Here is a 15936-nt window from a genome sequence, read left to right as displayed (position 1 = left end):
CCACACCTAATTGTTTCTAATTCCTTTTATTAGTAGTTTCTAATTTCTTTTATTAGAAGTTTCTAATTTCTTTTATGTTGGACCGGCTGGCCTTATTGTTTCTAATTTTTGTTTATTTCCTATTCTTGTAAGGAACCTAAAGTAATAAATAAAGAAGTGTACGGGGCGGCAGATCATTAACCACCGAACCCCTTCTTTCTTTTCTCCTCCTCTTCTCTCTCTCTCTCTCTCTCTCTCTCTTTTCTTCTCTTCAAACCTGTATTACTTCTCTAATACAATAAACAGTTCTTCTTCTTCTTCTTTCAAGTTCGTATCAGAACCTTCGGTCTAGGGTTTTTCATGTGGATTTAATTCAGCCAACCACATGAGAATTGTTTAGGGCTGAAAGTTCAGAAACATCCTTACTTTGGCCGATTCTTGGAGGTTGCAAGAAGGCTTTAGCAGCTGTCCTAAGATCGGAGAGAGCTTCTTGTAATCAGGAAGAATCAAGCAGGAATTGAGTGATCAAGATCGATTCTTGATCAAGATTGGAGGTGCCGATCAGCTTTTTCTTGGTTCTTTGATCAAGATTCAAGGTTCTTTGATCAGCTTTTTCTTGCTTCTGTCCCAAGTAATACTAGACCTTCCTGGGTAATAGGTTTAGGTGCTTCGGATCATATGACCAGCATATCTACTCTATTTAGCACCTATTGTTTATCCTCTGGGAGAGAGAGTTTCTATTGCTGATGGCTCTCTTGTACCAATTTCTGGCAAGGGAGACATCAGATTATCAGATACCATCACCCTATCCTCAGTTTTGCATGTTCCCAAGCTTAGTGCTAACTTACTTTCAATTAGTAGTATTACTAAAAGTCAAACTATTCGGTAACTTTTTTCCCTGATCGGTGTATTTTTTAGGATCTGGAAATGAAGAAGGTGATTGGGATTGGCCATGAGATGAATGGAGTCTACTTGCTGGAACATTCACAGGGGGAGTAGAGTGAAGTAGGGAAATTGTTTGTTTCTCAGTCTCATAGTAAGATTATGCTTTGGCACAACCGCTTAGGTCATTTATCTTTTGGGTCTTTAAAGAGTCTTTTTCCAAACTTGTTTGAGTCAGTACAAGTGTCTGGGTTAAAATGTGAAAGTTGTGAACTTGCAAAACATAGTAGATCATCTTGTCCTTTAAGTAATAAAAGAAGCAACCTTCCTTTTGAGATTGTGCATACCGATGTTTGGGGGACCTACCATACTCCCACCATGGGGGGGTACAGATATTTCTTATTATTTGTTGATGACTATACCCATTTTTCATGGGTCTATCTTATGCACTCTCGAGATGAGGTCCCCTCTCTGACCCAATCTTTCCATTAGATGATCCTAACTCAATTTGAAACCAACATCAAGATTCTTAGATCTGATAATGTCAAGAAATACTTTGCAAAACCCTTAGCATCCTATCTCCTTGATCATGGGATCATTCATCAGAGCACCTGTCCTCACACACCTCTGCAAAACGGGGTTGCTGAGAGAAAAAACAGGCATATTTTAGAGGTAGCCAGAAGCATCATGCTCAACTCCAATGTTCGCATACGCTTCTAGGGAGATGCAATCCGTACAGCCATATACCTCATTAACAGGGTTCCTTCACGGGTCCTAAACATGCAAACCCTGTTCAATCTTCTATATCCAGATAAGGACCTATACACTATTCCCCTCAAAACTTTTGGGTGTACTTGTTTTGTTCAAATCCTTGGACTTCATCGCTCTAAGTTTGATCCCAAAGCCACTAAGTGTATTTTCCTTGGGTATGCACAAAATCAAAATGGATATTGCTGTTATGAGCCAGTTTCAGGGAAGTGCTTTGTGTCCATGAATGTCACCTTCTTTGAGGATATGCCCTACTATCATAAGGCTTCTCCTCAGGGGGAGAATAGTGAGGACGGGATTTCAATTTCACCTCCAAGAGTTCCTTTACTTGTCCTGGTTACTGGGGGGGGAGTTGCGAAGAAGGTTGTCAAAAATGCGGGGAGTTGAGAGTGTATCACAAAAAGTGGTGGAGGCAAGTTGATTCTCGTACTCAGCAGCAATCCAGGCCAGTTCCAACATCTTCTATAGCTCTAGATCCAGACACTACTATTGCTCCCACTGTTGATCCCACTGTTATAGATGTTCAACCTTCATCGACAGATGACCTTTATCTTCCAATTGCTATTCGTAAAGGGATGCATCGTTGCACCTCATCCACTGCCCATTGCATCTCCAAGTTCCTTTCCTATAAGTGTCTCTCAGAATCCTACAAATCTTACTTGGCATCTATTTTTGCTATTCCTATACCTAGAAAAGTGCAAGAATCTCTTTTGATACCTAAATGGAAGGAAGCAATGCAGGTAGAGATGGATGCTCTTGTCAAGAACAACACATGTGAACTAGTTAACCAACCTGAAGGGAAGAAACCTGTTGGATGCAGATGAGTGTTTACTGTGAAATATAATGCTAATGGTACTATAGATAGGTATAAGACCAAATTGCTTGCAAAGGGATTCACACAAACTTATGGCATAGACTATATAGAAACCTTTGCACCTGTTGCAAAAATGAACACTATCAGAGTTCTTCTATCCATTGCTGCAAACTTCTCATGGCCACTATTTTAGCTGGATGTTAAGAATGCCTTCCTCAACGGAGACTTGCAAGAGGAAGTATACATGGAGTTACCCCTTGGTTTTTATAGTACAAAAGTAGGAAAGAAAGTTTGCCTTTTGAAGGCGGCCTTGTATGGGCTGAAACAATCCCCAAAATCTTGGTTTGATAGGTTTAGACTAGCATTGGACAAATTCGGATACATACGGGCTCAGTCAGATCACACTCTCTTCTTTAAGAAGACAGGTCATTCCCTGACTCTACTTGCAATCTATGTAGATAACATTGTGATAACAGGAAGTGATACTAGTGAAATTGAAACCCTTAAACAACACCTTCACAAGGAATTTGAAGTGAAAGACCTAGGAAAGTTACACTATTTCCTAGGAATTGAGGTATGGAGAACTCCTTGAGGATAGGGCTATGTACCAAAGGCTGGTTGGGAAACTTCTGTATCTCTGTCTAACCCGACCAGATATTTCTTATGCCATCAGTGTTGTTAGTCAATACATGCACTCTCCTAGGACCGCCCATCTCCTTGCAGTAGAAAGGATCCTTGCCTACTTAAAGAGATGTCCAGGGAGAGGTATACTCTTCAAGAATAATGGTCATATGAAAATAGAAGTGTATACAGATGCAAATTGGGCTGGATGTGTTGATGAAAGGGGGTTCACCTCTGGATATTGTGCATTTGTAGGGGGAAATCTTGTTTCCTAGAGAAGCAAGAAACAAAATATTGTTGCTCGCTTTAGTGCAGAAGCAGAATACAGATCCATGGCCAATGGTGTTGCAGAAGTGTTATGGCTGAGATCCTTGCTTAATGAGTTGGAGGTTGATTATGAGAAGCCTCTGATGTTGTATTGTGATAATCAAGCTGCAATTAATATTGCCCACAACCCAATACAGCATGATAGGACTAAGCATAGCGAGGTTGATAGACATTTTATCTGAGAGCGAGTCGCATCTCAAGAAGTATGCCTTCCTTACATTGCCTCGGACATGCAGTTAGCTGATCTCTTCACCAAAGCAGTCACAAAAAGCAAATTGGATATAGATCTACGCAAGTTGGGCATGACAAATATCTACTCCCAACTTGAGGGGGAGTGAAGAAATAGTTGGTTAGCCATGAGTGTGGGGTTCCATACCCACATTCAGGCTCTAGTGTGTGTGGTTTCATACCCACACCTAGTTGTTTCTAATTCCTTTTATTAGTAGTTTCTAATTTCTTTTATTAGTAGTTTCTAATTTCTTTATTAGAAGTTTCTAATTTCTTTAAGTTGGGTCGGCTGGCCTTATTATTTCTAATTTTTGTTTATTTCCTATTCTTGTAAGGAACCTAAATCTATAAATAAAGAAGTGTATGGGGCAGCAGATCATTAACCACCGAACCCCTTCTTTCTTTTCTCCCCCCCCCTCTCTCTCTCTCTTTCTCTCTCTCTCTCTCTCTCTCTCTCTCTCTCTCTCTCTCTCTCTCTCTCTCTCTCGCTTTTCTTCTCTTTGAACCTATATTACTTCTCTAATACAGTAAACAGTTCTTCTTCTTCTTCTTTCAAGTCAATCCATCATTTAAAACACCTGTCTATAAAGGATACAACTTGGGAAGCGATCGCAAACTTCTCAACTATAAAGGGCACAATTATAATGGAGTGGAAACCCTCTTCACACAACAGGGTAAAGTTAAACTTTGATGAAAGCTCCTTGGGTAACTCTAGACCCCCAGAAGTGGGGGTGTCTTTAGGAATAAAGATGGTTTGGTCGTGGCAATGTACTTAGGGCCAACTGGGCATAAATTCATTACTGAAATTATGTCTCTCTTTACAAGGGATGAGGCTTCCAAAACAGCTTGGAGTGAAGCAGGTGGAGGTGGAAGGGGACTCAAAATTAGTCATCTCATGGATGTATTGTAACAACCTTGGAGCCAAGATGTATAGGCAAGCTTTAAGGGAAATTGGTAACCTAGCTACAGAAATGGGAGCAAGATTAACATGGGTTAAAGAACTGCAAATGGTCTGGTTGATGTTCTAGCAAAGCCAGGGGTTAATAGAGAACAGTTGTTTGGGGCTAAATTGTAATATCAGATAGACTGTAAGCTGTTGGGAGATGGAATGCTGTCCAACAGGAATTTGTAATATCAAAATAATTTAATTGAATCAAGTAATGAAATCTTTGTTGCTGATAAAAAAACACTAGGAATAGAAAATGTATCACGATTTTTGTAACATAAGAATTTCCATCCTATGAAAGAAATTTGGAGTGGACCTGTTCCACCTAAAATAATGGCCTTTTGTTGGGAAGTGTTTCTTGGAAAAATGAATACTTGTGATGTGCTCCAAAAATGAAGGCCAAATAAATGCATTTCATCTCATATTTGTATTCTCTGTAAGGCTAGTGGTAAGAACCTTCACAATTTACTAATCTCTTGCCCTTTTGTAAATTGTGCTTGGAGATATTTTTGTCCTCTCTTTGGTTGTTTGTATAGGTTTCCTATCTTTCCCTACCTTTTCTTTCAAACTAAACACAGCTAAGAGAAATGAGCAATCTAGCAAATGAGTTGGAAGCTACACTCCTATGGGTAAAAAGGTCCGCAAATGGAATGGAAGACACTTTAGTTAAGCAAGGAATTCATAGAGAATATTTTCTGTGCAAAACTGTAATGGGGGCTGGTATTATGTAAGCAGGCAAAGTTATAATAAGGGAGAGTAAAATGACAATGGGTTGCTGTTTTTTTTTTCAAAGAATCAAGAAAAGGTTTCATTAGAAAAGGACTACATCCTAACACCATTGGTTGTCTAGATGACATACCAAACACATTTTTACAGCTTGAAAATGAAAAGGAATCCGCATTACAGGCTGTAGATCAAGGAAATTCCAGAAATTTGCAATCAAAAACAGCTTTTGAGACTTAATCAATTACCCATTCTCACTATCAGAAGCCCAATGCTCTACACATTCTCCTCCCTCCTTCCTTCTCTCATACCCCTCACAGTCCAACAAAGAAGCCTCATCTTCCTCCTCATCTCCCTATCTTCACCCCCCCCAATATCACTCAATCTCATCCAGTCCCTCCTCTTTTCCCCTTTCCTCATCCCACCCCTTAATTTTTTCTAAGTATTCTTCCTTCTTGTTTTTCTCTTCTATTTTCTTTTTTTTTTCAAAATTCTCAAATGCAATTTTCGCGAAGCCTTCCCCTCCCCAAAAAGCTAAACCAAGAGATTTTCCTATCTCGACCTCCCTCTCCACCAATTTATTGAGATTTACCTTCCCATTTTGTACTAATTCCTTGACTTCTTGATCCTTGTGAAACTGTTCTGCTCTTTCTCTCTCTCCATTTCTGTCCCCAGTCTTTGAAACTTCTTGTTTTTCTTCTTCTGTTCTCCTGATCACAGTCTTTCCCTCCACTGATCTCTGAAGAACTACACCACCTGATTCTCCATCAATAAAACCATTACTTTGCAGCAACCTATTCACACTAGAATCAAGCTCAACTCTACTTATTTCACTTTCCTGATGTTCCTTCGTCTGAAGGGGGACCAAAGGCTGGTTGTTACCAGCTCTGCTATGTATTTCTTATCTTATCTTAATTAATGAAAGTAACTTCTCTTTGCTGATCAAAATAAAGCCCCAATCTTCAGTCTCTTCAAATATGTTTAAAAATGGCCCAATCAAAATTCTAGTTTTGTATTTCTAAGAAGTTTTTAAACAAACAAAAAAAAAATCCTTCAAACAGTTCTAAATGAAAAGAATAGAGCATTTTTAAGGTAATTGTAGCCAATTCAAATAAAATCACATGGATCATTAAATTATATGATTTAAATGTCAAGTTGTAAGATTTGACCAATAATTAATAGATTATTTCATTAAAAAATCAGGATTTAATAGTAAGGCTCAACTGAAACCATAGGATTTTAACAGCATTATCATAAAGTAAGAATTATGAATCTTATCATAAATCATAGGGTTATAAATATTAACCTTTCTCAAAATAAATAAATTAGAGGATGAAAGAAAAATATTCTATGACACTTTAGAAACTGCTAAATCAAGTCAAAGCGGCAATTGTTTGACAGTGAATTTTGAGCAGAAGCTTATACCTTGATTGAGAGGCATTGATACATATCCCAGTACAGTAGAGGTAAAGCACCAGTTTGCCATTCATGGACATGAATGATATCAGGTTCTGTCCCTGTCACCTGCCATTATGTGATAGTCTATTAGAGGTCATAAAGAAGTGGTTCAAAGGGGATAATAATCAAGAGTTGTCAGACTACCTTACAGTTACTAATCTCCTGTCCATTTGTCTCTACAATTTAGGATTTTTTTTTCTTTTGGTTTAGGTGGAACCCACCATCCTACTTGGGAAGCCTATTCTAGACATCTTTCTTCTCTCCAGAAGGAAGAGAGGTAAAACATTATGAAAACATATGACAGATGTTTTACTTTGGAGTTTGGACCATATGGGAAGAGTGCAACATGAGGATATTTCAGCATAAAATCCAAATCTAGGAAGCATCAATAGAAACCATCATGGTGAGGGTAGTGGGATGGGTAAAAACCTTGCCCATATTTGCAGATTAATCTACTGATGATATCATGAGTAATTGGCAAACTATAGCTGTAACTTCCACGACTAGGACAAGAAGGATTGCCCAATGGTTGCCCCCTAAAAAAACCAACTCAACTTCAATTGCTGCAGCCTAGGAAATCCTGGAAATTCCAGGATTGGGGATGTATTAGAGGGCATGATAGGACCATAATGGCAATGTTCTCAGGGCCTAGTGAGTTCGGTGATTCCACGTGGCTAGAACTCTTGGCAGCATTACAAGGACTTAGTGCCTGTTTGGGAGTGGCTTCTGGTGTTACCATTACATGAGCTAAGAATTCCAGAATGCTGTGAAGCCATGTTTTGTAAGAAATCAGAAAGCCGAAAATAGGCTTACATGAGTAAAAAAATCAACTTTCCAATGAAGCTTAGGTAGCTTCTCCGAAGCAGCTAAGACAATGCAGATCAATCAACACAGAAGCCCTCCCAACCAGGCGTTTGTGCTTGTTTGGAAGGGCTTTCATGCAGCGGTTTCTGGCTTTGCAAGGTGGGGCCCACATAGAAAGCTTAGAAGCTATGTTTGGTGAAAACCCCAGAAAGCCTTTAAATATGCTTTCATTGAGCTAACAAATCAGCTTTCCAATGAAACTAATTTCAGTATCTTCTTCAAAGCACATCAGTCAACACAGCTCAATAACTCAGATGTATAAACTTTGGGGTTGAAGAGGACCCCAGGCATAGTTTTCAAGGCGCCAAGGTGAGGCTAGGCAATAGGGGGGGTGCCTTGTTGCCTAGGCGATGGATTTTTTTAAGTAAAAACATGTATCCTAGGGTAGTTCCCTAGGTTCCATAATCATATTTCCTTAATAAATATCCATAATTTTCATAAGAAAAGTATAAACTTCATGTTAAAGTATAGAAAATAAAAAATATAGGGGTTGAACCCCTATTTCTGTTATAGGAAAAGAAGAAAAGTAAAGGAAGAAGAAGAAGAAAATGTGTTGATTGGACAACATTTTATGTTCTTCCTTTCTTATTGGTTCAGGTTTTGAAGTCTTTGAGGGTTCAATACAGCATTTAGCAATGCTTGTGTTGATTAAACCCTAACAAATAAAAAAATAATAAAATAACCTCAAAAAATTAAGAATATAAAGGTTTTTTATAACACGCTATAGAAAACTGCTTGGTGATTAGGTGAGGCGAGCCTCCAAGGGCGCCTTGGAGCCTAGGCGTCACCTTGACAACTATGACCCCAGGGTAGTAATGTATTGGTTAAGAAACAATAATGCAGTTGTTATCAGGCCTGTATTTAGTTAAATAAATAAAGGAAAAGGTTCTAGAGTAAGTCTGGACTGAAAAGTGAAGGAGAAGAAGAGAAGATGGAGACAAACAGAATAGGGCAAACCAGTCTCCGTCGAGAGAGACACAACTTCCGCCCAATATGTTATTATTATGATTCGGCCTGCCCTTGAGTTCTGTTAGTCTGATAACAGCCAAGAAGAGAGAAGAAGAAAGAAGAAAGAAAGAGAGAGAGAAAAGAGGAGAAAAGGAGAGAAGAAAAATCTGGTTCGAATAAGAGAAAAATTACCTCTCCCATTTGGCCAGACATGTTTTATATTACTAACATAATGGAAAAGACACATGTGCCCTTACTTAAGTGAGGGACACTAGTTCTAATATAATATTACAGATCAACAACCTCAACATAAGTATAAAGACAGAAATACCCCTACATACTCGACACTAACACTCCCCCTCAAGCTAGTGAGTATATATCATATAACCCCAGCTTGTTACATATGTAGTCCACTCTTCCCCGACTCAACCCTTTAGTAAATAAGTCTTCCCACTGGTTCCCTGTGTTAACATATGCAGTGTCTATCACTCCATTCAGCACCTTCTCTCTCACAAAGTGACAGTCAACCTCTATGTGCTTGGTTCTTTCATGAAACACCGGATTAGAAGAAATATGAACTGCAGCCTAATTGTCACAGTAGAGCTTCATTGGAGTGTTAACATTGTATCCTATGTCCTGTAAAAGGTTCCTTAGCCACACTAATTCACAAGTAGTATGTGTCATAGCTCTATATTCTGCCTCTGCATTGCCTCTCGCCACGACTGTCTGCTTCTTACTTTTCCATGTCACCAAATTACCCCCAAGAAAAGTGCAATAGCTAGTAGTAGACCTCCGATCAGACATAGAACCGGCCCAGTCAACATCAGTATATCCTTCTATTTCAAGTTTTCCACCACTTTTGTATATCAAACCACAACCAGGAGCCCCTTTTAAATACCTCACAATTCTTAGAATCGCATCCCAATGAGGAACCAGAGGTTTCTGCATGAACTGACTTACCACACTAACCGCAAATGAAATATCTGGCCAAGTAATGGTTAGGTAGTTCAGTTTACCTACAAGTCGTCGGTATCTGCCAGGGTCTTCAAACACTTCACCCATATCACTGCTCAGCTTAGTATTTGTTTCCATAGGTGTTTCAGCTGGTTTAGCACCTAACAAACTTGTTTCCTCCAGCAAATCAAGCACATATTTCCTCTGACACAAATTAATACCATTCTTAGACCTTGCTACTTCTATCCCCAAGAAATATTTCAATTTACCAAGGTCCTTTGTTTGAAAATGTTCTTGTAGAAAAGTCTTCAACCTGTCAATGCCCATTTTATCATTCCCGGTAATAACAATAGCACCTAACAAACTTCTTTACCACCTCACTGACCTACCAAACCATGCTCGAGGAGACTGTTTAAGCCCATAAATAGCCTTCTTTAGTTTGCATACCTTACCATCCTCCCGCTGAGCAACAAACCCCGATGGTTGCTTCATATAGACCTCCTCGAGCAAATAACCATGCAAGAAAGCATTCTTGATATCAAGCTGATAGAGGGGACAATCATACATAGCAGCAAGAGAGATCACAACACGAACCGAACCTATCTTAGCAACTAGGGAGAAGGTCCCTGTGTAGTCAATACCATAGGTTTGGGAGTACCCTTTTGCAACTAATCTAGCTTTCAGGCGCTCTACACTACCATCAGGTAAATACTAAACAGTATAAACCCACTTACAATCGACAGCCTGCTTCCTAGGAGGAAGAGTGGTGAGGTCCCAAGTATGATTATGAGTTAGAGTTGAGAGTTCTTCCATTGCATGACACCACCCTAGAGAGGCAAGGGCTTCCTGGACATCCTTAGGGACAACAACTGAGGAAAACAAAGAGATAAACTGGCGATGGGAAGCAGAAAGATTAGTGAGAGAAACATAATTAGAAATATGATGAAGGGTACAAGTGCGTTTACCTTTCTGTAAGGCAATGGGAAGATCAAGATCAGATATTGGGTTTGGGGCTGGTGTGGAGACAACTGCTGGATCTGTCGACGCTAATGGAGCTGGAGGAGTAGCAGCCGGTACATGTGGGCGATGTGTATACACTTGACGGATAGGTGGCCGTTCAACAGGTGGTGGCACTGGAGGCGAGGACTTGGTCACAGCTAGAACAAGGGGAACAGAATATGCAACTAGAAGTGGAAGAGGAGGAGGTGATGAGGAGGAAGAAGCATCACCGGACCCCAAGAAAAACGGAGTAGAATCAAAGAATGTAACATTAGCACACACAAAGGAACGTCGAGAACTAGGATGATAACACTTATACCCTTTCTGGGTCCGGGAATAGTCAAGGAAGATGCACTTAATGGATCGTGCATCTAACTTGTCCTTCCCGGGGCCCAGATTATGGACGAAGCAGACACACCCAAAAACCCGAGGAGAAAGAGGAAACGGAGATAAGGTGGGAAACAAGGTAGTGAATGGGGAATTAACCACCAAGGATAGACGTGGGCATCTGATTAATCAAGAAGCAAGAAGTAAGCACCGCATCACTCCAAAAGGGTTTGGGAACATTCATGTGATGCATGAGAGATCGACCTGTTTCCAGAAGATGATGATTCTTTCTCTCAGCCACCCCATTTTGTTGTGGGGTGTAGGTACATGAGGTCTGATGTATAATGCCATGTTGGTCCAAGTATTCTTGAAATGATGAAGAGAAATATTCACGGCCATTATCAGAATGAAAAATTTTAATGTGAACACCAAATTGGTTGCGAATCTCAGCATAAAATTTTTGGAAGATGGTAAAAAATTCACTCCTTTCTTTCATTAAATAGAGTCATGTCATCCTTGAATAATCATCAACAAAGATGACAAAATATCTATATCCATTGTATGACATCACTTTATAAAGACCCCAAACATCTGAATGAACCAAAGATGTTTCCCCAGCTGACACGGTTATCAACCCTAGGACTAAAGGGAACGTGATGATGTTTCCCCAACTGACACGACTCACAATCTAAAACAGAAAGTTGACTCAATGAAGGAACCAAAGACTTCAAAACTTTCAGCAAAGGATGACCAAATCGATAGTGCCACTGGAGAGGAGTGAGAGATGACTGGAGAGCTGTTGATGTTCTTCCACCACCGTCAAGATAATACAACCCACCAGCTTCATGCCCTCCACCAATCTTCATCCCCGTCTTGAGATCCTGAAAAACACACGAAGAAGGGTAAAAAGTAATAGAGCAATTGAGTGACTTGGTCAACTTACTAACATACATAAGGTTAAACGGAAATTTAGGGACATACAAAACTGAGGATAAAGATAAGGGGGTCATGTTAACATTGCCAACACCACAAATGGAGAATGTGGAACCATTAGCAAGGGTAACAGATTGTGATGTTGAGCAATGAGAGAGGGAAGAAAACACACCTGGAGTTCCAGTCATGTGATCGGAGGCTCCAGAGTCAATAATCCAGGGATTGGGTGTGGATACCAAACAAGCCATACCTGAGTGTGCGAAAGTAATCGTGTTCTGCTGAGATGTGGATTGGACAAACCTTTCATACTCATCACGGGGAACACTTACCATCTCCTTCCCGGGAACATCTGTGGATGTAGGAGGCATCTGATCAGCTGAACGACTCTCCTGTTTGAAACTGGTGTCACTAGTCATGGCAAGATTGGCCCAAGTTGAGGGTGGACCATGCAAGTCATAGCAATAATTAATGGTATATCCATCCATACCATAATGACTACATCTCCTCAAACCCGAGCCACGTCCTCTGCCACGGGCTCCCCCTGAATCCTCTACATCCAGTACGACCACCACCACTCCGGCCATATACCGGACCACTGCTACCACCACGGCCAGACTGAGCTCCCCGAGCTCCACCTCTAACACCACGGCCCCTTGATATTGCAAAGGCTGATCTATCAGAAACATTAGAGTTCTTAGTAGATCCAACGGAAGTCCTCCGAAGTCGAGCAAACACCTCTTCTAAGGAAGGGAGTGCTGACCCTCCTAGTATCTGAGCCCGCACTAGTTCATACTCAGATTTCAGCCCCACCAAAAATCGAGTCACATCAAGCTGTTATCTCTGTTGTTGCTGAATTTTGACATCAGAAGTGAGGGGGTGATAAACATTCAACTCATTACGAATGTTTGTCATACTAGCATAGTACTCCTCAAGACTCTGATTGCCCTGTTGCAAATTAAAGTATTCCTGATACAGCTGATATACTCTGGTTGTATTGTCTTGACCAGAATACAACTTCTTAGCATGGTCCCACACATCTTTGGTAGTGTCAAGAAACATGAAATTTACACTAATCTTGGTTTCCATAATGTTCTATAACCACGTGATAATCTGTGCATCCTCTTATTCCCAGTCATCATACTCATGAGAATCAGTGGAGGGTTTCTCCTCCCTTATGTGATTCACTTTCTTCTTTGCCTTCAGAAAAACTTCTACAGATTTAGCCCAAGGTACATAATTCTCTCCATTCAGTTTAATGGAGGTCATTTGAACATTAGGTAGTCAGTAGGTATCATCACATTAAATTTGCTATCACTGCTATCTTCCAATGCTAAATTCTGTTTTACTGAATTCGGCACACTGCACACTACTTGATCACACTGATCACGTTGGTTTCATCACTTGTTATTGCTGAAGATTGCACTCTTTACACCACAAACCCTACCCCACGACTACCAGAAATCTCACCACACTATATGAGGACCACTCCCCCTTCGAATCTGTAGAGAACACTGATGTAGGCCCCACGGCTGTGGTCCCCACTGTGTTCGTATGACAGCATGTGTAACCTTTGTTAGTCATGTCAGTGTTAGTTGGTAGTTATCTTAGACAGCTTGTTATTTCAGTTTGTTATTTATTTCAGTCTTTTATTTGTTTTATTTGCCATGTAAGTATTAAGGGCAGTTCTGTCCTTTCCTACATGTAGTGAACATAACCTATAAATATTAAGAGAGTGGCGGCGGCAGACTCATTCAATCTGTCCCTCCTTTCAAAACCCTTGTGCACTTCTGCTTCTCCTTTCTTCTCCTTTCTTCTTCCTCTTCCTTCTATTTTCTCAATCCGAAATCAGTTGCGATTCAAGACTGATTGTAGTCTTGATCGACTACTTGGTATCAGAGCCAATCTAGGGTTTCTCATGTAAGTCTAGTCCAGCCGACCACATGAGAACTATCTAGGGCTGGAAGCTTTCAAAGGACTATTCGTTGGCTGATTCTTGGAGGTTACCAGAAAAGTTTAGCAGTTGTTCGAAGACTTGTCGCGGCTTGCAGAGTGTTTTGGTAATCAGGAAGAATCAGAGGAAGTTAGGGTTCAGGCCACGATTGAAGTTAGCGATCAGAATTCTCTGGGTAAGTCTTTATTTTTCCCTTGAGATTGCTGTCAGTCAAGATAGGTTCGACCTATCTAGGAAGAGAGCGGTCAAACCCTCCCATTTTCTCTCAGAGGTGATCAGTTTTTTTTTAGGGTTTGTCATTAACCCTACGGCTAGACTTGACTGTGAATTCTCTTGGAAAGTACGGCTGAGCACTGTTTATGTTCTCACAAGGGTTTTCCTAACCCTACGATTGAAACCCTAATTCTGCCTCAGCTCTACAAAGTGCTTTCTAAGTGAGTTTCAGACCTGGTTTTGGATTCCAAGCCTGTTTTGAGAGTGAGAACTGTTATCAGACTGCATATATTCTGATTGCCGGCAGCAGTTAAACCCAAGTCTGGGGGTGATACAAAAAGAGACATGAAAAAGGAAGACAAACGGGATCTAGTATGTGAACATTGCAATAAACCCAAGCATACGAAAGATACATGTTGGAAGCTCCACCCTCATTTAGTCCCAGCAAACTGAGGAATAAAAGGGGTAATGCTCATATGCCTGTAAATATTGATTCTACATCCTCGTCAGGCACAAAAGGCACACCCCTAGATACCTTAGTTGCTGTTCGGGCTGCCCTGATACAGTTGGAAAAGGAGATTGGGAATTCGGCCCAGTCATCTCAGTCACCATCAGCCTCTGCCACATCTGCATTTGCTCATTCAGGTACCCGGGCCTCAGCCTACCATGCTTCAGCTCCAGGTAATACTGAACACTGTTGGGTAATAGACTCAGGAGCATCTGACCATATGACTAGCTTGCCATCATTGTTCACTACTTATCACTTGTCTTTTGGTAGAGATAAAGTATCCATTGCTGATGGCTCTCTTGTTCCCATTTCTGGCAAGGGTGACATCAAGTTATCTGATACTATCTCTTTATCCTTTGTCTTGCATGTTCATAAACTTGACACTAATTTGCTTTCAGTCAGTAGTATTACCAAACATCCAAACTGTTCAGTAACCTTTTTCCCTGACCGATGTGTTTTTCAGGACTTGAAGATTAGGAAGGTGATTGGGACTGGCCGTGAGACAAATGGGATCTACCTGCTTGGAGAGAGTCCTCATTGGAAAGAGCCAGTGGATAAGAAGTCTTTTGTTTCTCAGTGTGTGAGTCCGGTTATGCTTTGGCATAATCGATTAGGTCATTTATCTTTTCGGTCTTTGAAGAGTTAGTTTCCTACTTTATTTGAGTCTGTTGAGATGTCAAATTTGAGATGTGAGAGTTGTGACCTTGCCAAACATTGTAGAACATCTTATTCCTTGAGTAATAAAAGAAGTAATAATTCTTTGTAAGTAAACCCTATTCGATTCTAGGTTAAAGTAGAGAAGAAGAAAGGAAAGAGAAAGAAGAAGAATAAGGGTTCGGCCAAACTAGAAGAAAGGAAAAGTCTCCTCTCCCTAGCCGACCCACTTGTATTTATTCCAAATAATAGAGTTACAAGAAAGACCATATTGTCCCTCATAAGAGATGGGACACATAACTTAAACTTAGATAAAATAGACCTTTCACTCTCAAACAGATAAACCAAAATGACCAAAATACCCCTGATTCGAGTATTCTAACACTTCTGATATTGTGCATACCGATGTTTGGGGGCCATATCACATCCCTTCTATGGGTGGGTACAGGTATTTTCTGTTGTTTGTTGATGACCATACCCGTTTTTCTTGGGTCTACCTTATGCGTTCTCGAGATGAGGTTGCCGCTCTGACCCAAAACTTTCATCAGATGATTTTAACCCAATTTGGGGTCAAAATCAAAGTCCTCAGATCTGATAATGCAAAAGAATACTTTGCTAAGCCACTGGTCTCTTATCTACTTGATCATGGGGTTACTCACCAGAGCACTTGTCCTCATACACCACAGCAGAATGGGGTTGCCAAGAGGAAGAATAGGCACATTTTGGAGGTGGCTAGAAGCATTATGTTTACCTCCAATGTGCCTATCCGTTTCTGGGGTGATGCTATCCTCACGGCAGTGTATCTCATTAATCGGGTTCCTTCACGGGTTCTTGATATG

General features: G+C 40.5%; 1 protein-coding gene across 3 annotated transcripts in view; it reads right to left on the bottom strand.

Moving 5' to 3' along the window:
- Positions 1 to 15936, bottom strand: part of LOC104612665 (uncharacterized) — a 130763-nt gene that overhangs the window by 82110 nt on the left and 32717 nt on the right. For all 3 annotated transcript variants that reach the window (XR_016079833.1, XM_088893964.1, XM_088893965.1), the window contains exon 4: positions 6714 to 6812. Coding sequence is in view for 2 of the 3 variants with exons in the window: in XM_088893964.1 (XP_088750090.1) it covers positions 6714 to 6812 (99 nt within the window). In the remaining variant the exon portion in view is untranslated. The remainder of the gene's footprint in view (positions 1 to 6713; positions 6813 to 15936) is intronic.

This window comes from Nelumbo nucifera, chromosome 8 (assembly GCF_055504915.1).
Source record: "Nelumbo nucifera cultivar China Antique chromosome 8, China Antique-T2T, whole genome shotgun sequence".
Lineage (NCBI taxonomy): Eukaryota > Viridiplantae > Streptophyta > Magnoliopsida > Proteales > Nelumbonaceae > Nelumbo > Nelumbo nucifera.
Note: the sequence above shows the minus strand (reverse complement) of the source record. Positions and strands in the feature narration are given on the sequence as shown.